The sequence below is a fragment of the Podarcis erhardii genome (assembly GCF_964252035.2).
Source record: "Podarcis erhardii genome assembly, chromosome: 9".
In the NCBI taxonomy this organism is placed as follows: domain Eukaryota; kingdom Metazoa; phylum Chordata; class Lepidosauria; order Squamata; family Lacertidae; genus Podarcis; species Podarcis erhardii.
In genome coordinates this window covers 76,918,738-76,941,433 of record NC_138512.1, presented here as the reverse complement: position 1 = coordinate 76,941,433, position 22,696 = coordinate 76,918,738, and the positions used below count along the sequence as shown (strand labels likewise).

General features: G+C 49.7%; 1 protein-coding gene and 2 long non-coding RNA genes across 6 annotated transcripts in view; 1 reads left to right on the top strand and 2 right to left on the bottom strand.

Moving 5' to 3' along the window:
• Nucleotides 1-22,696, bottom strand: part of FBXO41 (F-box protein 41) — a 123,257-nt gene that overhangs the window by 10,377 nt on the left and 90,184 nt on the right. For all 3 annotated transcript variants that reach the window (XR_014160296.1, XM_081876790.1, XM_081876789.1), the window contains exons 9-11: nt 14,192-14,287; nt 4,290-4,408; nt 2,148-2,306 (exon numbers count right to left, since the gene is read on the bottom strand). Coding sequence is in view for 2 of the 3 variants with exons in the window: in XM_081876790.1 (XP_081732916.1) it covers nt 2,148-2,306; nt 4,290-4,408; nt 14,192-14,287 (374 nt within the window). In the remaining variant the exon portion in view is untranslated. The remainder of the gene's footprint in view (nt 1-2,147; nt 2,307-4,289; nt 4,409-14,191; nt 14,288-22,696) is intronic.
• LOC309350464 overlaps nt 1-22,696 on the bottom strand; it is a 251,288-nt gene that overhangs the window by 152,703 nt on the left and 75,889 nt on the right. The gene's annotated exons all lie outside the window — the stretch shown is intronic.
• Nucleotides 16,025-18,349, top strand: LOC309350472. Its single transcript, XR_014160412.1, has 2 exons — nt 16,025-16,344; nt 18,103-18,349. It is a non-coding gene; the product is annotated as an uncharacterized lncRNA (long non-coding RNA).

Genomic DNA, 22,696 nt, shown 5'->3' with positions numbered 1-22,696 from the left:
TGCCATGGAGTGTGTAGCATAACACAAAATGGTTGCCACGGGGTGTGTGGCATAATACAAATGGCTGCCATTGGGTGTGTGGCATAATATAAATGGTTGCCAAGGGGTGTGTGTGGCATAAGGCAAAATGGCTGCCATGGGGTGTATGTGTGGCATAATACAAATGGCTGCCATGGAGTGTGTGGCATAATACAAATGGCTGCCATGGAGTGTGTGGCATAACACAAAATGGTTGCCATGGGGTGTGTGGCATAATACAAAATGGCTGCCACAGGGTGTGTGGCATAACCCAAAATGGCTGCCAAGGTGTGTGTGCCGTAACCCAAAATAAGGAAGAAGAGCAAATAGTACCATACACTCTGGATTTTTGAGGGGATTCTACTGATAAGAATAAGGATAAGAATAAGAATAAGAATAAGAATAAGAATAAGAATAAGAACAAGAACAAGAATAATAATTTATTATTTATACCCCGCCCATCTGGCTGGGCTTCCCCAGCCAGTTTGGGCAGCTTCCAACAAAATACTGAGATACTTTGTGGGTGCCATACTGGTCATACTGGGTGGCACACTGGCACCCATGGGTGCCATGTTGGCAACCTCTGTGATAAAATAAAAAAAAAGTCAGGCTAATGGCCAGGGCTTTTCCCTCCAAGCTGGAACTCACTGGAACTCCGTTTCAGCCCCTCTCAGGTGGGCACCATTGCCCCTATATAAGAGAACAAGGGAGGCGTTTCTGGTGAATTTTGGCACCTCTTTTTCTGGAAAAGTCACACTGCTAATGGCCCCCCTAGTCCAGCTCCTACCTCTCGCGGTGGCCAGCGGATGCCCCTTTTGGGAAGCCCACAAGCCGCATCTGAGCGCAACGCCGCTGGCCCTGCCTGCCATTCCCCATGGTGAGAGATATCCCCACTAAACCAGCTCCTGGTACAGAGAGGCTTCCAAAAATGGAGTCAGAACATAGCTATCATGGCTCATAGCCACCCGATCTCATCCTCTCTGAAAGCCATCTGAGTTAAGGAACTGTGTGGATAACTTCTAAAAAGTGCAAAGGAGATGCATGGGCCCCAATCCAGATTAGGATCTTCTGCAGCGCACCCATGAATCCCCCCCAAAAAATGGTTTTTAAAAAATGAAAGTGCCTTTATTTCTCTTTTTAATTTTTTTAAAAAAGTAATAATCGTAAATAAATAAGAATAAAAATGTGCACCCCACCACCGAGACCATTCCATTGCAACTATCCAACCTCCCAAAATTTCAACACCTCTTGCGATGGTTTGACCCCTTTCCATTTTAACAGTATAAATTCTACAAACACCCTCCATATCTCCTCAAAATCAATTCTCCTGCATATTCCCTGTCTTACCTTAATGACACGTTGCTTTATAATTAATGGCTATATCCCACACCTCTTTATACCATTCTTCCGTTTTATATTCTGCTTGCCCCTTCCACTTCTGAGCTACAATAATTTGTGCAGCTGTCAATAAATTTGCGAGCAAGTCCTTCAGATGGGTGGGGTATAAATAACAAAATAATAATAATAATAATAATAATAATAATAATAATAATAATAATTACTATTGCCTGCAAACCTTGCACCTTATTGTAAATTGAGAATAGGGCTACCTCTGGACTTTTGGTCAGCTTTAACCCAGTGATTTCTGTTATCTCCTTAAACACCCTTGGCCAAAAAATTGTAAATATTTACACCCCCACCACATTTGAACATAATTCCGTTTCCTGGTGTGTCCCCCCCAAAAAAAAAGTTTGGAGGAAGCCATGACAGTTAAGCCACTACAAAACTGATATGTCCTCATGGTAGAGATAGTTCTTCTGAGTCTCTTCTAGCCACCCAAAAAGACACTGAAGAACCTTTGCTGCCCCAACAATGACCAGCCAGTTGGGTTTCCAGGGATCTTATCACTGAGCCCCAACATATGAAGGTCTTGCAGGATCAGGCCCATTTGGTCCAGCATCCTCTTCCCACCATGGCCAACTGGACCAGAACCTTCCAGAGGTCCCATCCCATCTTTTGTTGGCTGTCTCCCCTAGGTGCCACCCTAGGACCAGGAACGTGGCAGGAACCTTCCTGCAGCCCACCTGCCCCATGGCTTTGCTTTTTTGGGGAGGGGGGTTCCCACTCACTGTTGAAATGCAGCAAGGCTTTGGGTGTGACTGGGGTGGATGTCAAGACCAGCATCTCCAGCCCCTTCAGGCCTTCCCGACACACCTCAGCCGCCACTTCCTGGTTCACCTCCGTCACGTGGTCCAGCTCCAACACTTGCAGCCGCATGCAGTTCCGGGCTGAGGAGAAAGACAGGCGTTTGGGGATCAGCCAGGATTTGCACAGTCATCATATTCTATATATTAGATAGACAGATGGAAAGATGGACAGATAGTCAGATAGATAGATAGATAGATAGATTAGATAGATGATAGATAGATAGATAGATAGATAGATAGATAGATAGATAATGATAGATAGATAGACAGACAGATGGACAGATAGCCAGATAGATAGATAGATAGATAGATAGATGATAGATAGATAGATAGATAGATAGATAGATAGATGAATAGATAGATAGATAGATAGATAGATAGATAGATAGACAGACAGACAGACAGACGGACAGACAGACAGATGATATAGATAGATAGATGGATAGATAGATAATAGATAGCTGATATTTCTCTATCTGTCTATGAGAAATAGATATAGATATAGATGGGGACGTGGGTGGCGCTGTGGGTTAAACCACAGAGCCTAGGACTTGCTGATCAGAAGGTCGGCTGTTCAAATCCCTGCGACGGGGTGAGCTCCCATTGTTCAGTCCCTGCTCCTGCCAACCTGGCAGTTCAAAAGCACGTCAAAGTGCAAGTAGATAAATAGGTACCGCTCTGATGGGAAGGTAAATGGCATTTCCATGTGCTGCTCTGGTTCGCCAGAAGCGGCATAGTCATGCTGGCCACATGACCCAGAAGCTGTATGCCAGCTGCCTCGGCCAGTAAAGCGAGATGAGTGCCGCAACCCCAGAGTCGGTCACAACTGGACCAAATGGTCAGGGGTCCCTTTACCTTTACCTTTATAGATATAGATAGATGATAGATAGATAGATGGATAGATATAGAAGATAGATAGATGGATATATAGACAGACAGACAGACAGACAGACAGACAGACAGACAGACAGACAGATATAAAGGTAAAGGACCCTGGATGGTTAAGTCCAGTCAAAGGTGACTCTGGGGTTGTGGCGCTCAGCTCGCTTTCAGGCCGAGGGAGCCAGCGTTTGTCCACAGACAGCTTTCCGGGTCATGTGGCCAGCATGACCAAACCGCTTCTGGTGCAATGGAACACCGTGATGGAAACCAGAGCGCACAGAAACGACGTTTACCTTCCCGCTGCAGTGGTACCTACTTATCTACTTGCACTAGCGTGCTTTTGAACTGCTAGGTTGGCTAGGTTGGCAGGAGCTGGGACAGAGCAACAGGAGCTCACCCTGTCGCGGGGATTCAAACTTCTGACCTTCTGATCGGCAAGCCCAAGAGACTTGGAAGGTAAATGGCGTTTCCGTGCGCTGCTCTTGTTTTGCCAGAAGTGGCTTAGTTATGCTGGCCACATGACCCGAAAAAACTGTCTGTGGACAAATGTCAGCTCCCTCGGCCAGTAAAGCGAGATGAGCGCCGCAACCCCAGAGTCGTTCACAACTGGACTTAACTGTCAGGGGTCCTTTACCTTTACCTAGAATATTTATCAGCCAAAGGGCCTGGTTTAAAAAGAATGTTTTCACCTGGTGCCTAAAGATGTAAAGATGAACTGCCCTGGTTATTGTTAAAGTCCTCATGCAAACACATCTTTTAATGGGTTTTTAAAAATATATTCTGATACATTTTAACACAAGAACAAAACCCTTGGTCTCAATCCATGGTTCCTTTTATCTTCCACTTCCTCTCGCGTTCTCTTAATTTCCCCAGTCTTTCTCTGCTTCTCCTGTTAACTCTCGTTCTAACTTACACAGCTGAAAATATGACCATCCAGGTATGCTAATTGCCCACTTATAGTAATTTTGCATATAATCAATATATAATATCCAGTCCTCCTTATATCTTTTATCATTTTGGCTTCTTAATCCGGTGGCCATGCCTGAAAGAAAGCAAACACACCCTCTTGGCATCGCCACCGCCATCACATTCCTAGAATGCAAAGCATTCCTCTGTTCTGCCCCTGGTTTTCTGCCCCCTAGAAGCCCATTTCACAGATGGAGAGCCTGAGGCTAGATTTACCTAAGGAAGCCAATCCTTGCACTCCGCAACCTGCTCCGCCGACGCCCAGCGCCCTCAAATGTGGCCAACACCGCCCAATCATCTGCAGGCAGCGGTTACTGAAGCGGGTTGGTTGCTGGCTGGAAGGGAATTTTTTATTTTTTGGGAGGAAAAAAGAAGAAGAAGAAGAAGAAGAAAATGCAGACGAGAAGCTGATCAAAGCATTCCAATTTGCATAATGTCATTAACAGGCACAAATTAGGAGAAGAATGTGTCATATGCCTTGGCTTATGGGAGTTCTGTGCAGTGAAAATAGATGTAATTTAGCTCCAGTTGTTTCCCAGCCCCCCTGAGTAACAAGCAAAGAGAGAAGGCATTTTTAGAAACTTGTTTTATCGCACGTTGGAGGGAGAGAACTAAAGGAAGGGGATGCAAATTCATATCTCGGATTGTGCTAGATTTTTCCCCTTTGTATAACAATAAAAAATAAATCCCAAACTGGCACTGGTCTTGAGACTCACTTCTCTCTTTTTGTCACATATCATTCCATTGCTGCCTCTCCGTTCTTTACCCTCGTGGAAGTGCGGAGCTGTAAGGGACCCCAGGGGCCATCTAGTCCAGCCCCCTGCAAAGCCAGGAATCGCAACTAAAACACAACAACGACACCAGAGCAGCTTTGTTTGTCCTAAACCCCATCCAGGAACCGCTTCCCATTAAAAGATATCTAAGCAATTTCACAGTGGAAACATCAGCTGTCAGGGGTTCAGGGAGAGAGGCGCAGAGGAGGGAGGAGACCGAGAGTGAGGGAGAAGGATTCCAGGCTGACGAGGAAGAGGACGACAATGACCCGAGATGGTCCATGAGTCCGTCCAGTGAATCGGAGGATTCCCAAAAGGGAGCCCCCCTGGTCAAGCCAAGGGGAGCCCAAGGGGGAAGCAGTCAGGAGCAGGGGAACGTAGGGGGAACCGCCAGTGGGAGTTGGAGATCGGGACCGGCTTCTCCACCGGAACGGAGTGAAGAGGGTGGAGTTACCAGTGTGTCGGGAGGAACAGAACAAGGAGCAGAGGGGGGAAGGAGATCGGGGCAAGACGTCCTGCCGGAAGGGGCGGAAAGCAGTACCGGGAGCAGTGTGGCTGTTGAAAGGAAGGTCAGGAGCAACGTACGCGCGCCAAGTTCAAATGTGGAGGCGCGCGGAAGTGGGGAGAGCTCTGGGGAGGAGCCTGGTGCCAAAGCACGAAGGAGGGGGGAGCAGGCAGGAGAAGACTCAGCCTCTGGGGAGTCCCGGAAGGAGGGAACACAGGGGGGCAGGAAGACCCTGCGGAAAAGGAAAGAGAGGAAAAGGTGGAGCAGCACAAGCCTCTTAAATTGGTGCAGGGGAGGGACGGACTCAGAGGGGACTTCTAACATCTAAGGGTAACAGATGCGGAGCCACGGAGTTTGGATGTAATGACGACAATGATCTTCAATAAAACCTTTTGTATATAGCTTGGACTGGACTTTGGTCTCTTGTGAGCTGGGACCCAGGGTGGCTCTGACAGTAAGTCCCCTCCAAAGAACGCAAAATTTTTTTTTTTGCAAAGCTCACGAACGGTGACAGCCATGAGTGCGGAGGAGCAGTTGACAGCGCTGCGAACTACAGTTTCCGAACTCACTGCTGCAGTCCTTGCGTCTCAGAAGAAGCATGACGAAATGGAGAAGCGCTGCCAGGACCTGCAAACAAGGTGGGAACGTGCAAGCAGGGAAGGGTTCCCAGGGTCCAGATCAGAGGGGATTGGACTTGGACGGAGGGGGGGCAGCCTAGTCACCCACTTCGATGGGAACCTGAAGCACTACCCCAGTTTCAGAGCAGACGTTTTGTATGCATTGCACTTGCTTCGTCATGACTTTAAAGATGAGGAGGAGAAAGTGGGGTTTATTGTTCTCACTTGCATGGGCCGGCCAGAGACTGGTTGCGCAATTTGTGGCATGAAGATGGCCCTGCCCGCCGCGATGCAGATGAATTCATTAAAGCGATGGATGCCTGCTTCCAGTCAACTGTAGATGTGGATCTTGCACGCAGGGAAATTTTTGGATTGCGGCAAGGCAAAGCCACTGTGCGTCAGTACCATTCCAGATTTTTTGCTTTACTGACTGCGCTAAGCTGGGAGAAGGATTGTGCACCTGTGAGGGATTTGTTCTGGGAGGGGCTCAGCGGTCCCATTAAGGATGAACTTGCCAGGGGAGACAGACCCCAGACCCTGGAGGAGCTTGTGCAGAGGGCTTTGGCGATTGGGATACGGCACGAGGGACGTCCTTGGCACACTGAGGAAGAACGTCAGGTGCGTCCACCAGCGAGGACGTCTTCTTTCATCCCCAGGGAGTTCAGTCAGTCACATCCTTCGCCACTGGGAAGGCAGGGGGAGGAGCCCATGGAACTTGGTGGTGCTAAGGCTCAAGCAACAGCCAGAGCCCCAGCTTCCGGTGCAGTAAAGGCAAAGCCTCCTAGAGGGACCAGGAAGTGTTACATTTGCGACAGTGCACAGCACATGGCGAAAGAGTGTCCCCAGAGGCTGCAGAAACACACTGCAGCTTTAGCAACTGTTGCAGCAGAAATGATGCAAGCAGAGCAACCTCAGGGAAACGACAGTGCCTGGCTGGAAGCAGAGCTGCTGGGGCTCAGCCAGGCGACTCTGTAGAGCAGTCCCCAGCGCTTTTGCAACGCACAGACCCTTTACCACCCAAGCCAGCGGTGCAGCTCACTGCAACACTTCAGTTGCCGAATGGAACCACCCTGGAAGTCCCCATCACGATTGATTCTGGGAGCAACGCAGATTTTGTGGGGACGCACTTTGTCAAGCAGCATCGCATAGCGCTTCTGCCAGCGACAACACCTCTGAACGTAGTCACGGTGGATGGCAGGAAATTGCTAGGAGGACAAGTTGTGCAACAGACGCCTCCCATGGTGATGAGGATTGGAAATCATCGAGAAGTCATCAGCTTCAATGTCACCCGCCTTTCAGACACGCCTATAGTATTAGGCATGAGTTGGCTGGAGAGACACAGTCCTGCTGTAGCGTGGTACCAACGGCAGATCACCTTTTGCTCATCGTACTGTGCTCAACATTGCATCCAGTCCAGCCAGGAGGAGGGAGCTGAGCAGCAGTTGCAACTTGGCATGGTGCAGGCAGTACCCCGCAAGTACGAGGGGTTCCTGGAGGTTTTCTGCGAGAAGGAAGCTGACCAGTTGCCGCCCCACAGGCCTTATGATTGTGCCATCGACCTGGTGCCAGGGGCGCAGTTGCCGACTGCAAAGCTGTATTCCATGTCTGAGGACGAGATGCAAGAACTCAGGGAGTTCATAGAGCACAATTTGAAGCGCGGATTCATCCGAGAATCGAAAGCGGTGGGGGGCAGTCCTGTTTTCTTTGTAAAGAAAAAGGACACGCCCCAAAAAAGACTCATTGTGGACTATCGATTCATAAACAGTAAGACCAAACCCAAGGCCTTCCCCATGCCCAAGATAGATGATCTCCTGGCAACCGTAAGGAAGGGGAAGATCTTCACCAAATTGGATCTGCGTGGAGCGTATAACCTCATACGCATCCGGGAGGGCGATGAGTGGAAGACGGCCATGTTCACGCCTCTGGGCACGTACGAATACAGAGTTATGCCATTTGGTCTCCAAAATGGATCTCACGTCTTCCAAGCATTTATGCATCACGTGCTAGCGGGACTTCTCTACAAGAAATGCGTGTGTTTCCTCGACGACATCCTGATCTTTTCGGAAACGGAGGAGGCCCATGAGAAGGACGTAAAGGAAGTCCTGCAGAGACTACGGGAGAACAAGCTCTACGCCAAGTTAGAGAAGTGCCAGTTTGATGTGACGGACGTGGATTTCCTAGGCTACAAGCTGTCCGACAAGGGGCTGGCCATGGACAGCGCCAAGGTCCGCGCGGTGTTGGACTGGAAGAGCCCTCGCAATCGGAAGGAAGTCCAAAGATTCATCGGCTTCGCCAACTTCTACCGCAAATTCATCAGAGGTTTTGCAAAGGAGACGGCAGCGATCACGGACACTCTCAGTTCCAAGAAAAAGAGGTTCGTGTGGACGGAACAGGCGGAGCGCTCTTTTCAGAAGCTTAAAAGCCTTTTCGCCTCCGAGGAGCAGCTGCTGCACGTGAATCCAGGCAAGCCCATACGAGTAGAGACCGACGCGTCAGACAGAGCGGTTGGAGCCGTACTCCTGCAAGAAGATCCACATGGAAACTGGAGACCCGGTGCCTTTTACTCCAGAAGGCTCAGCAAAGCGGAGCAAAACTACACCATATGGGACAGGGAGCTGTTAGCCATTCACGCAGCGTTCAAAGCGTGGCGACATTTCCTCATTGGAGCCAAGCACACAGTGCAGGTCCGCACGGATCACAAGAACTTAGAGTATTGGCGCACGGCGAAACTCCAGAGCCAAAGACACATGCGCTGGGCAGAGTTCTTCGCGGATTTCGACTTCAGGATAGAGTACGTCCCAGGGGACTCCAACGTTATAGCCGATGCGCTCTCCAGGAAACCGCAATATCTTGAGGAAGCGGCGCCAATAGCAGCCAGGCACATTTTTGCACCGCAGGCGTGGGCGTGCGCTGCCATCGCTGTCGACCTGGACGCGGTACGACGCGCGTTGCAGGTAGATCAGTTTGCACAATCCAAAATAGAGGAGCTGCGTAGGGGTTCGCTGAGAGACGATGAGTTCCAGTTACGCGACGGACTGTTAACTCACAAGGGTGCCCTCTACGTGCCGAGCGACGAGCTCCGAGCAAAGGTTCTGCAGCAGTTGCACGACGCTCCCAGTGCGGGCCATTTCGGCAGGGAGAAGACAATGGAACTGGTGGCCAGGGACTTTTGGTGGCCCCAGATGCGAGGAGAAGTAGCGGAGTACGTCGCCAGATGTGACACTTGTCAGAGGTCCAAGCCAGTACACCAGAAGCCGGCGGGCTTACTGGAACCACTGGAAACACCACAGCAACCGTGGGAGAGGGTGGCGCTGGACTTCGTCACTGACCTGCCCAGTTCCAGAGGCAAGACGGCGGTACTGGTGGTGGTGGACTTGTTCACCAAGATGGCGCACTTCATTCCCTGCGCGAAGGTGGCGACGGCGGAACAGACCGCCAAGCTCTTCATCGACCACGTGTTCTGGGAGCATGGGCTGCCGCGGGCCATCCTGTCCGACAGGGGGCGCCAGTTTATTTCCAATTTTTGGCAGAAGCTCCTAGGTATCCTGCACGTCAAGATCAACCTAGCGTCGGCAAGACATCCACAAACCAACGGCCAAGCCGAGAGGGTCAACGCGATCATGCAGCAGTACCTGAGATGTTACGCAAATCAGCGACCCGCAGCTTGGGTGGACTACCTACCGATGGCGGAGTTTGCCTACAACAACACGAAGCATGCGTCGACGGGGGTGACGCCGTTCTTCGCGAACAATGGACGTCATCCCAGGACCTTCCCGGGGTTCGTAGCACCAAGAGAGGGGGAGCCGCAAGAGGCCGACCAGTTCGCTGCAGAACTACAAGAGGTGCACGAGGAGCTGCGGAGACATTTGGAGCTAGCCAAACAAGCATATAAGGTGCAGGCAGACAAAGGCAGAAGAGTGGGAGAGGACATCCAGGTGGGGGACTGGGTGTGGTTAGCGGCCCAGGCGATGCCAGCCAAGTCGTTGGCCAAGAAGAAGCTAGGGCACAGGCAGCTAGGACCATACCAGGTGGAGGCTAAGATCAACCCCGTGGCTTTTCGACTGGCCCTCCCCGAAGGTTCCAGAGTCCACCCGGTTTTTCATAGGTCGGTGCTCACTCCCTACAAGGCCCCGCACAGGTTTCAGGAGTCTGAAACAGTACCGCAGCCACGCACAGAGTCACCTAGGAGGGAGGGATCGCCTAGGGTCGAACCACTCAACGAGGTCACAGAGATCCTGGACTCGAGATGGGGGGAAGAGGGAATAGAATACTTTCTAGTCAGAGAGGGTGCACCAGTCAGTGCCAGTGGGTGGGTGCCGGACTACGCTTTAGACGAACCTCTTTTAAAGGACGAGTTCCATGCCCTTTTCCCACATAGACCCATGCCAGCCGAGTACTTCGATGACTGGCTCTTTACCCCCACATGTTCAGGCAGCACTTTCCACGGCTTTTCTTCAGCCGAGGAAAGAACGCCGGACTCAAACTCGCCCAGGGGATCGTGTTCGGGGGTGGACACAGAGCCCTCTTATTGGTGGGATGAGCAACCAGAGGAAGCCTGGCGCAAGAAATGGCTGAAGGGGCCTTGGCCGGCAGCACCAGACGAAGTAGCAATGGAAGAGGGAACTGCGAACATTTTGGGTGAAGAACCCGAATTCGAACACACGTACACCGAGCTGCCAGCAGAGGACATGGACGTAGCCGAACTGTATCCTGCATCTACCTCCGAGGAGCTGCAGTTCCCACAACCCGCACCCGATGGGGGGGAGGGGGAAGGGGGGGCTTCGAGGGGGGGATGGATGTCAGGGGTTCAGGGAGAGAGGCGCAGAGGAGGGAGGAGACCGAGAGTGAGGGAGAAGGATTCCAGGCTGACGAGGAAGAGGACGACAATGACCCGAGATGGTCCATGAGTCCGTCCAGTGAATCGGAGGATTCCCAAAAGGGAGCCCCCCTGGTCAAGCCAAGGGGAGCCCAAGGGGGAAGCAGTCAGGAGCAGGGGAACGTAGGGGGAACCGCCAGTGGGAGTTGGAGATCGGGACCGGCTTCTCCACCGGAACGGAGTGAAGAGGGTGGAGTTACCAGTGTGTCGGGAGGAACAGAACAAGGAGCAGAGGGGGGAAGGAGATCGGGGCAAGACGTCCTGCCGGAAGGGGCGGAAAGCAGTACCGGGAGCAGTGTGGCTGTTGAAAGGAAGGTCAGGAGCAACGTACGCGCGCCAAGTTCAAATGTGGAGGCGCGCGGAAGTGGGGAGAGCTCTGGGGAGGAGCCTGGTGCCAAAGCACGAAGGAGGGGGGAGCAGGCAGGAGAAGACTCAGCCTCTGGGGAGTCCCGGAAGGAGGGAACACAGGGGGGCAGGAAGACCCTGCGGAAAAGGAAAGAGAGGAAAAGGTGGAGCAGCACAAGCCTCTTAAATTGGTGCAGGGGAGGGACGGACTCAGAGGGGACTTCTAACATCTAAGGGTAACAGATGCGGAGCCACGGAGTTTGGATGTAATGACGACAATGATCTTCAATAAAACCTTTTGTATATAGCTTGGACTGGACTTTGGTCTCTTGTGAGCTGGGACCCAGGGTGGCTCTGACATCAGCAATAAAAACAACAACAACGTCATGCATCAAAACCATTCTGTCCGTGCAAGCAATTAAGGACAGCTTGCGTATTAAAAATACATTTCGTATGTAAGGACAATTTCAAGTCCCGTATGGATACAGATCTCCACTTAAAAGGCTTGTTGGGAAAGGAGCGTCTTCGACGGGTGTTTAAAAGGTGATATGGAGCTTGTCAACACTCCCCCCCCCCCGGGAAAACCAATTCTTTGGCGATAAATTGGAACAAACAGCAGTCTACAAAACACCTGCTTGCCTTCTGCTCCGATAAAGCACCAAACTTTGGGTTTCCCAGTTGGGAGGTGGCACAGACCCTCCTGCACCCGAGGGAGGGAAATTGGGACACCACCTTGAAAGAGACCACGCCCCCTCTCACTCATGCCCCGCCCCCTCTGGGCTCCCTCCCTGCCTCGCACTTTTGCAGTCTCCAACTCCGACCTCGCCACATCCCCATATGTACTTCTGGAAGCCAGCGCTGCTTCTAGCGGCGATGTGCAGGGACAGGGGAAAGTTTTACTTCCATTATTTTTTTTTGCTCCTGCGTTGTGGTTCCCAGCTCCTGGTAACCAGGGGCATTTCTCGCCTCTGACAGCGGAGATACCAAGTTAATTCTCACCCTTGCGGTGAAATATATCTACAGTGGTACCTCTGGTTGCAAACGGGATCCGTTCCGGAGGCCCGTTCGCAACATGAGCAGAACACAACCCGCGTCTCTGTGATTCGCCGCTTCTGCTCATGATGTCATTTTGCGCGTGCAGCAAAACCCGGAAGTAACCCTTTCCAGTACTTCTGGGTTGCTGCGGGACGCAACCTGAAAACGTTCAACCTGAAGCAAACGTAACATGAGGTATGACTGTATTTTACTTACTTATAGAAGACCTGTGGTCTCCATTGTTGACCCTACATCATGGGTCAGCAAACTAAGACCCACGGGCCAGATCAGGCCCAATTGCCTTCTGGATCCAGCCCGCGGAAGTTCCAGGAATCGCCGCGTGGATTGCCAGTGCGCACGTTCTTTCCCACTCCCTTATACGGTAGCGGTGCCTCCTCCCTCCCTCCCTCCTCCTGGCTTCTCCCTGCCCTGCCTAGAGGAGGAAGGGCAAGCTGTGAAGCTTTGTGTATTCAGCAAATATGATGTCCAACACTGAACAGTGATTCCGGATATTTACTACTGTTTCATAGAATTCTTCGTCAGCGTGGTGGGAGGATATAGAATTGCTTCATAAGCTCATCTTATTTGTATGTAAATATGAATGATACATACATATGAATATATGTAAATGAATATATCAAATGCTGTGACTACAGCGTGGTAGAAGGATATAGAATTGCTTCATAAGCCCATCTTATTTCGAATGAATGAATGTAAATGAATATATCAAATGCTGTTACTACAGCAGTGACTACATTATTACATGAGCACTGTTCAACAGCATTTGATATATTACAGTATTTTTACAGTAGTCAATATCCGGAATCACTGTTCAGTGTTGGACATCATATTTGCTGAATACACAAAGCTTCACAGCTTGTCTTTCATCGTACAAAGTCTGGTACCTCGCTTCATTTAAAGATTTTCAGAGACTTTGAGACTAAAAATTTCATTTTGTACTTCTTATGGGTTGAAAGAATTCTATAAAGATTGTCTGTTGTGTATGTACATGGTCATTGTGTTGCCCAGACATTGTTGACATTCTCTTTGCAACACAGGGGTTGGTTGGTTTTGTTACTTAGAGGAGGAAGGGGGCTGGGCTTTGTGGGTGCCAGCAGCAGCAGCAGCGCTTGAGCGGCCGCCATTTTAAGCAGCCCCTATCCAGAGCCCTTTTGCGCGCTGCTCATTGTCCTGTCACCACCAGCCCCTGCCGCTCACAAGATACAAGTAAGCAAGCCACCGGGGGCTCCTGGTGGTCTTGCATCATTTTTGTTCCCAAAATATAGTCTGGCCCCCACAAGGTCTAAGGGACAGTGGAGCTGCCCCCTGCTGAAAACGTTTGCTGACCCCTGCCCTACATGTTTCTGTCTGCAAATGGAAAAGCTCTTAGGGGAGGGAGATTCTGAGCTACAAAACGGTGGGAGGAGAAGGGGCCGCTGCCTGCTCTGCCTGACTTTAGCTTAAAATAGATAAACCACTGAGCTCTGCAACTAAGCACGCCATTGCAAGACCTGAAAACAAATTTCTTTGCCGCATCGAGGGACTCAGCTACGTTAGTGAAGAAACAGCGATTTGAATGCGATATGAACATGCAACACCAGATGGCGCCAGAGAGCAGGAAATTTCAAAACACGATTTACCATAGAGATTTTTTCCTCCTTTTGTTATAATCTAATTTCTCACTTATTTATAGTGGTTTTTCACGATCCATCCCAGTTGCACTCTGAGAGGTGTTTTTGAAAAGTTTCACATCAGCCATGGTGGTGTGTGTGTGTGTGTGTGAGAGAGAGAGAGTCTGACTGCTGCTGCAGTGCTGGGAACCCTCCCTGCACACACTATTTCGTCCATGAAAATTGCCCTGCAGGTGTTGCTATTTCCGTGTGTGTGTGTGTGCGCGCGCGTGGAGGAAAGAGAGGAAAACACCAGCAAGGTGCCAGGATATTAAATGCACGCTCTGGCATTCTTACCAAGGGTGCAGTGGCGCCACCTGTAAGGAGATGATGTCCCGACAGCCTGCTCCCAGCGCCCAGATAACCTCATGGCCCACGGGGTCAGTGGAACTCCTGCAACGAATAAATGGGAAGGGGGAAAGAGATGAACAAATCCATAGGAGCAGATGAGCATCAAACTGCATCTGATCCACCCTCTCCCACAACTCAGGTGTACTTTAGATTTCTCCAAAATGTTATCCATTGGCAGGTGAATTCTACAACAAGGCGTTGATGAAAACAGAAGCATAGCCAAACGAAAAAGTACTGGAGAGAGTGGATTGTGTTTTATGCGAATTAGCAGGAAGATGATTTAGATTTAGGGTTTAGCAAGGTGAGTGAAAATTATTGATTGATTGATTGGGGTGGAGCGTCCCCACCCCCATCATTTAGCCCGGAAACTGAGGTCCAGCTCCGAGGACCTTCTGGCAGTTCCCTCCCTGCGAGATGTGAGGTTACAGGGAACCAGGCAGAGGGCCTTCTCAGTGGTGGCGCCCGCCCTGTGGAATGCCCTCCCATCCGATGTCAAGGAAATAAACAACTATCTGACTTTTAGAAGACATCTGAAGGCAGCCCTGTTTAGAGAAGTTTTTAATGTTTGATGTTTTATTGTGTTTTTAATATTCTGTTGGAAGCTGCCCAGAGTGGCTGGGAAAATCCAGCCAGATTGGCAGGGTATATATGTATGTATGTATGCATGTATACATGTATAAATAAATAAATAAATAAATAAATAAATAAATAGCCTGGAAGGAGCATGAAGTGTCTCCTGCCACAGGTACTGCCCTTAGCAGGTAATGCCATCATCATCATCATCATCATCATCATCATCATCATCATTATTATTATTATGTGCCAATAATGACCATTGCCAGGTTTTTGTACATTTTGAAGGGACATTGTAGCGTACGCCTGCTCCCACACCCCAGGCGCTGGCAAATGTGTCCTCTTTTTTGCTCTTCAAAATATGGCAACCCTGACCTAGGGTGAAGGTGCCATTTGGATTTCCGATATGAAAAACATCTCAGGTTCGTCCCTCTTTTGGGTGGAAGAGGCAAAAGGGGAGGCCCAGGCAAAGCCCCTGGGGTGAGGATTACCTGGTGGCACCACTCTGCCTAAAAGGTAAGCTTTGCTGTTTTCTAATTTGTGAATGACCTACTTCTACGCTTCGGTTGAGCCTAAAAATAAGCAGAATCATATTATCTGGAACGCTCATCCATCTCCCAGGAAGCCGCCTGCCAAGGCGCCCCGACCGGCTTGGCTCGCTGTTAATTAAAACACGTGGGCAGGTGCTGAGCTGCAAAGCAGGAGCTGCCCAGGTGGGCCTGATCCTGCTGGGAGGACGGGGATGAACGAGGGAAGAAGGGAAGGAAGGAAGCGACGGGAAGGAGAGAGAGAGAACCTGGAGACAGAGAAATAGCAAAAGCTGCCTTATGCCAGTATACCTGAAGGAGCGTCTCCACCTCCATCGTTCTCCTTGGACACTGAGGTCCAGCGCTGAGGGCCTTCTGGCGGTTCCCTCCCTGCGAGAAGCCAAGTTACAGGGAACCAGGCAGAGGGCCTTCTCGGTGGTGGCACCCGCCCTGTGGAACACCCTCCCATCAGATGTCAAAGCGAAAAACAACTACCAAACTTTTAGAAGACATCTGAAGGCAGCCCTGTTCAGGGAAGCTTTTAATGTTTAATAGGTTATTGTATTTTAGTGTTTTGTTGGAAGCCGCTCAGAGTGGCTGGGGAAACCCAGCCAGATGGGCGGGGTATAAATAATAAATTATTATTATTATTATTATTATTATTATTATTATTATGGCCCCTCCAGTCCAGCGTCCTGCTCTCATAACGGCCAACCAGATGCCTCAATGGGAATCTCACAAGCAGGATTCGAACACAAGACCCATCTCCCCTCCTGTGGTTTCCAGGAACTGGGATTCAGAAACCTCCGACGGTGAAGGGCAGAGCGTAGCCATAATACCAACAGCCATCCACATCCCGCTCCTCCATGCATGGGCTTTGTGGGTGCCAGCAGCAGCAGCGCTCGAGCGGCCGCCATTTTAAGCAGCACCTCTCCGGAACCCTTTCACACGCCGCTCCTCGTCCCACCGCCACCAGCCCCTGCCGCTCGCAAGACACGGGTAAGCCCTACATCACGGGTTGGCAAACTAAGGCCCATTGGCCGGATCAGGCCCAATTGCCTTCTGGATCCAGCCCGCGGAAGGTCCAAGAATCGCTGCGTGGATCGCCAGCACGCACGTTCTTTCCCTCTCCCTCCCTCTCCCTCCCATGGAGGTGACGCGCCTCCTCCCTCCCTCCCTCCCTCCTCCTGGCTTCTCCCCGCCCTGCCTAGAGGAGGAAGGGGGCTGGGCCTTTTTGGTGCCAGCAGCAGCAGCGCTCAAGCGGCTACCATTTTAAGCAGCCCCTCTCCGGAGCCCTTTCGCGTGCCGCTCATCATTCCGCCACCACCAGACCCTGCCGCTCGCAAGACACAGGTAAGCCCTACATAATGGGTTGACAAACTAAGGCCCACGGGCCGGATCAGACCCAATTGCCTTCTGGATCCAGCCCGCGGAAGGTCCGGGAATTGCTGCGTGGATCGCCCTTCTCCGGAGCACTTTTGCACGCCGCTCCTTCTCCTGCCGCCACCAGCCCCTCCCATTTGCAGGACACAGGTAAGCAGCCACCGGGGCTCGCGGTGCCCTTGCGTCATTTTTGTTCCCAAAATATAGTCCGGCTCCCCACAAGGTCTGAGGGACAGTGGAGCGGCCCCCTGCTGAAAACGTTTGCTGACCCCTGCCCTACATGGTTCCGTCTGTGAATGGAAAAGCTCTTAGGGGAGGGCAATTCTGAGCTGCAAAACGGTGGGAGGAGAAGGGGCCTGCTCTGCCTGACTTCAGCTTCAAATAAATAAACCACAGAGCCCTGCAACTAAGCACACCACTGCAAGACCTGAAAACAAATTTGTTTGCCGCATCTAGGGACTCAGCTACATTAGTGAAGAAACAGCGATTTGAAACGCGCTATAAACATGCAACACCAGATGGTGCCAGAGAGCAGGAAAATTGAAAACACAATTTTCCATAGAGATTCCCCCCCCCCGTTATAATTTAATTTCTGACTTATTTATAGTGGTTTTTCCCCTGTGTCTAGATCCATCTCATCCTCTCCTCCATGCATTTGTCCGATCCCCTTTTAAATGCATCCAAGCTGGTCGCTATCACAGCTTCCTGTGGGAGGGAGTTCCACAGGTTAACTGTGGAAGTTAGTACTTTCCTTTTTCTGACCTTAATCCTCCAAGCAGTTGCCTCTGCTGGATGTTCATGGGCATTTAATAATAATAATAATAATAATAATAATAATAATAATAATAATAATAATAATTTATTATTTATACCCCGCTCATCGGGCTGGGTTTCCCCAGTTACTCTGGACGGCTTCCAACAAAACACTAAAATGCAATAACCTGTTAAACATTAAAAGCTTCCCTAATTAGGGCTGCCTTCAGATGTTTTCTAAAAGTTTGGTAGTTGTTCTCTTTGCCATCTTATGGGAGGGTGTTCCACAGGGCGGGCGCCACTACCGAGAAGGCCCTCTGACTGGTTCCCTGTAACTTGACTTCTCGCAAGGAGGGAACCGCCAGAAGGCCCTCGGAGCTGGACCTCAGTGTCTGGGCAGAACGAGAGAGAGGGAAACGTTTTTCTATCTGCTTTCTTATTATCCTGCCAGCTCTTATGCGTGTCTTTTCTCTAAACTAGACTGAGTAGCCTCTTATGGGCTGAGTAGCAGCAGTCTTGGGAGGTGGACTGGGGCTGCCTAGAAGGAAAAGTCACAGCAAAAGCTGCTGTTCCTGGAGCAATAAAGTGGATGGCAAGAACTGACTGCTGATGGTTTTGCAGGATGCATTGCCAGCAGCGAAAGGCAGATCGGGTTCAACAGCACTGTCTCAGCTGGGAAAGATATGCATGGAAAAGCAGGCAGAGCAAATGTCAGGCGAGCACTTTTTCTGTCCCTGTGCAATCTGCCGCAGGAAATCATCCAAATGAAGGAGAGGCGAAAGACCCCACCGTCGTCAGCGCGCCTATCACTGTATGAGTCCACCTGCCTCAAATTTCTTTCATGACTAAAGTCTAGCATCTTTTCAAAGCGAATTTGTTTCGCTGCATCCCCTGCCCCACTCACAAGAGACTTGGATTGTGCCTGCTGGTCCAACCCCCCTGTGATGTAGGTATCACAACACTCCATCCAATTTGAACCCGGACCCCGCTTAGCTTTGCAAAATGTGGCAGCAGTTTTATTAGGCAGGAAACTCAGCCAAGTCTGCGAAGAGCCAATCAAGGGTTAACTCCAGCTTTGAAGGGTGTGATCTGCTGACAGGCATACACCTTGTGAGCGCTCAATCTTTTAGTTTGGCGGCTCCTAAACTTTGGAACTCCCCGCCTATTGAGACCAGATAAGCCCTTTCACTGTACTCGTTTCTATGCAATCCTGCCAGACTGTATAATAAATATTTATTCAATTTATACATGTATGGACCTTATGCATGAATGGAATATAGAATGAACTGATCCACTGGGTCTTCTGCTTTTTCCGTTGAACTTTATGAGACGTCCGTTGAAATCTACAATTTGATGCAATGAATAGTATACCTTATTTATTCAAAAGTACAGCCGGTTACGTCTTGTGTGTTTATTGAGTACGTTTCACGTAATCATAGGTTTGTTGTTGTTTTGCTAATGATCCTGCCAGACTGAGCAGGATTTAACCCCATTCATTAGCTGCTGGAAACAGGGATGCACAGCCGACACAGGATTTAACCCCCCCCCCCCCAGCAGCCTTCAGATGACGCCAGCTGGTGGCTGGCTGGCTGGGTGATATGGGCACTCCCCAGCCACACAGCAGATAGTTAACTCTATGTACCTCCCACTAAGGGACTGTGCTCATACAGCCAGAGACTATGCCGGCATGGGAGCTCCCTTTGCTCTCCCCCCCCCCCCCAATAGATTTTTATTGAGATTTTAAAGGTTACAAAAAGAAAAAATAAAGAACATATTTAAACAGAAAAAAACAAAGGGGAAAAAAAAACAGAAAAAAGATGGAGATAATTAAAAAATAATAATCAATCCTTTACATAACTTTCTTTCCTTTGCTTATTTCCTTGACCTCCTCACACCTCCCTTTTTTGTATTCTAATTCAATTAGATATTTCAGCAAATCCTTTCCATCTTTATTTCTATCCTAATGATTTATCTTAATATACTATAATTTAACGTTCTGTTCTTTCACCAATTAACAATCCATTTTTACTTAATCCTTTATATCATTTCTGCTAAAACCACATTACTTCATTCCAACATCCTTCTAGCATTCCTTAATTTTACAATGTTTCTGTAGATAAACTTTAAATTTCTTCCAATCTTCTTCCACCAACTCTTCTCCTTGGTCTTGGATTCTGCCAGTCATTTCCGCCAGTTCCATATAGTCCATCACCTTCATCTGCCATTCTTCCCGGGTGGGTAAATCTTGTGTCTTCCAGTACTTTGCAATAAGTATTCTTGCTGCTGTTGTGGCATACATAAAGAAAGTTCTATCCTTCTTTGACACCAATTGGCTGACCATGCCCAGGAGAAAGGCCTCTGGTTTCTTCTGAAAGGTATATTTAAATACCTTTTTCATTTCATTATAGATCATCTCCCACTAAGTCTTAATCCTTGGGCACGTCCACCAGAGATGAAAGAATGTACCTTCAGTCTCTTTACATTTCCAACATTTATTATCGGGCAAATGATAGATTTTTGCAAGCTTGACTGGTGTCATGTACCACCTGTATATCATTTTCATTATATTGTCTCTTAAGGCATTACATGCCGTAAACTTCATATCTGTGGTCCATAACTGTTCACCGTCAGCCATCATAATGTTATGTCGGGAGCTCCCTTTGCTCATCCCTTTTCAGACCGCCGCTGGTTCTGGGAGACAGTGGTGTAGGAGAGGCTGGGGAGAGACCCAGCCCTTCACTTGCCCAGCCTGCCTCTTCCTCTTCTTCCAAAACATCCTGCGCTCCCCTCTCCAGCTCTGAACCTCCAAGGAAGGAGAGTCCACCACTTCTACTGTCAAACAGCTCTTTCAGACAGAAAGTCTTTCCATACGTCTAGTCGGAATCTCCTTTCTTGTAACTTGACGCCACTGGTTCAAGTCCTGCCCTCCAGGGCAGGGGAAAGCAAGCTTGTTCCCTCTTCCATGTGGCAGCCCCAGAGATATTTGAAGATCCTATCTCAGTCTCCTCTTCTCCAGGCGGAACACACCCAGGTCCATCATACTGTTTTGGGGGGACAAGAGGCGGGCGGGTGTGGAGGACTCCCTGATCCTGAATGGGGTAACTGTGCCCCTGAAGGACCAGGTGCGCAGCCTGGGAGTCATTCTGGACTCACAGCTGTCCATGGAGTCGCAGGTCCATTCTGTGTCCAGGGCAGCTGTTTACCAGCTCTATCTGGTACGCAGGATGAGACCCTCCCTGCCCGCAGACTGTCTCGCCAGAGTGGTGCATGCTCTGGTTATCTCTCGCTTGGACTACTGCAATGCGCTCTCCATGGGGCTACCTTTGAAGGTGACCTGGAAACTGCAATTAATCCAGAATGCGGCAGCTAGACTGGTGACTGGGAGCGGCCGCCGAGACCACATAACACCGGTCCTGAAAGCCCTACATCGGCTCCCAGTGCGTTTCCGAGCACAATTCAAAGTTTTGGTGCTGACCTTGAAAGCCCTAAATGGCCTCAGTCCAGTAGACCTGAAGGAGCGTCTCCACCCCCATCGTTCTGAGGCTGTTTAGGGCTTAAAAGGTCAACACCAACACTTTGAATTGTGCTCAGAAATGTACTGGGAGCCAGTGTAGGGAACCCACTTAAGGACTTTATGCGGGCTCCGGAATACCCCATAAGGGAAAGGGAGCAGTTTTTCTTATAAAAGTGGGAATGCTGTGACCTTATGCTCATTGGGAGATGCTCAGAGATGCTCAGGCTCTCAGAGCGAGCCCACCCCAGCTGTTTTTTTCGCAAAGAGCCACCCACAGCTCCTCTGCGCATCCCAGATGTGTTCTCCACGCCAGCTCAGCCTCCTAATCTAAGACAATCTCACCAGCCCATTCAAGCTGGGCTAATTGCATGGTTTCTCCCAGACGTCCTGACACGGGGACAGTTGCGCACTCCCCCGCCGGCACGCTAAGCCGCTTCGCCATGGCAGTCTTGCCGAGGATGAAGCCTAGCCGTGCTGTGCTGTAAACAAAATCTGCCCTTATTCCCTTATGGGGGACACAAGACCTCTTATAGAGTCCTTACGTGGGTTCCCTATTGGTAGGAGAAAATAACAGAGGCCAACTAGAGAATATTGAGAAGCAAAGCAGCTCGTAAGCCTGATCTTTATTGTTCTGTTGCAACAGGGTACCCCCTTCACATGCAGGAAAGGAGGAGGACCTCAAACGATGGTGCGCAAGACCTTATATAGACATTTTAAATTCCCTGTCCTGGAGGTCAAGACCACACCTCCATACATCATACATAGACCACAGAAGGAGTGTAACCCAAGACCACCCCCCACAAACACCCTACCTACAGAAAAGGTGGTCTACAACAGAAATTTGAGTGTTGTTTTTCCTGTCTGCCAGGTATTCTGATAATGCCTTATCTGATTGCCTTTCCTGGTAGTCTGAAATGGTGATTACTTAATTCCTGTGACAATGGGTAGGTTCCCTCACCCCCTCCCTCCTTGCAGAGAAACATTTGGTCAGCTTGGGAGTCGAAATGGTTTCAGGATGGTCTTCCTGCACTACTCCAGACATTGGTACATTTATGAACATTTATTATATATATGACCTTAAAATTCTATTACAGATGCCTGTCACACCCCCAGTCTTGAAGCAAAGAAAAGGTTCCTTATTATTTCACACCTCCGCTGTCTTTTCACTGCTCTTGGGTGGTCTGTGATGTTCTCAGGGGGTCTTAGCTGTCGGCCTGGGATGGAGGGCCAAGGCCTCCTTCTCCCCAATCTCCTGGCGCACAGGGGAATATGGATTTGTTTCTGAATGAATGAACAGTTGGAGCAAAGGGAGTCCTTTCCGTTCAGTTTTCGTTCATAGGGACACAGGAAGGTGCTTTATTCAGAATCAGGATGCGCCAAGTTTTTCCCCAGCCCTGTCTGGAGATGGGGAGTTCAAACAGCAACAGCCTGATGACTTATGTCCTTAGAAAAGGTCAGCAAAATTGGCCACCACCTCCCTCCCTTCCATTCATTCCATTTCCTATTTTAAAAATTATTTATTCCTTAAGGGGAAGAAATGGAGGCAGTGAGAGATTTGACTTTCTTAGGCTCCATGATCACTGCAGATGGTGACAGCAGTCACAAAATTAAAAGACGCCTGCTTCTTGGGAGAAAGGCAATGACAAACCTAGACAGCATCTTAAAAAGAGATATCACCTTGCCGACAAAGGTCCGTATAGT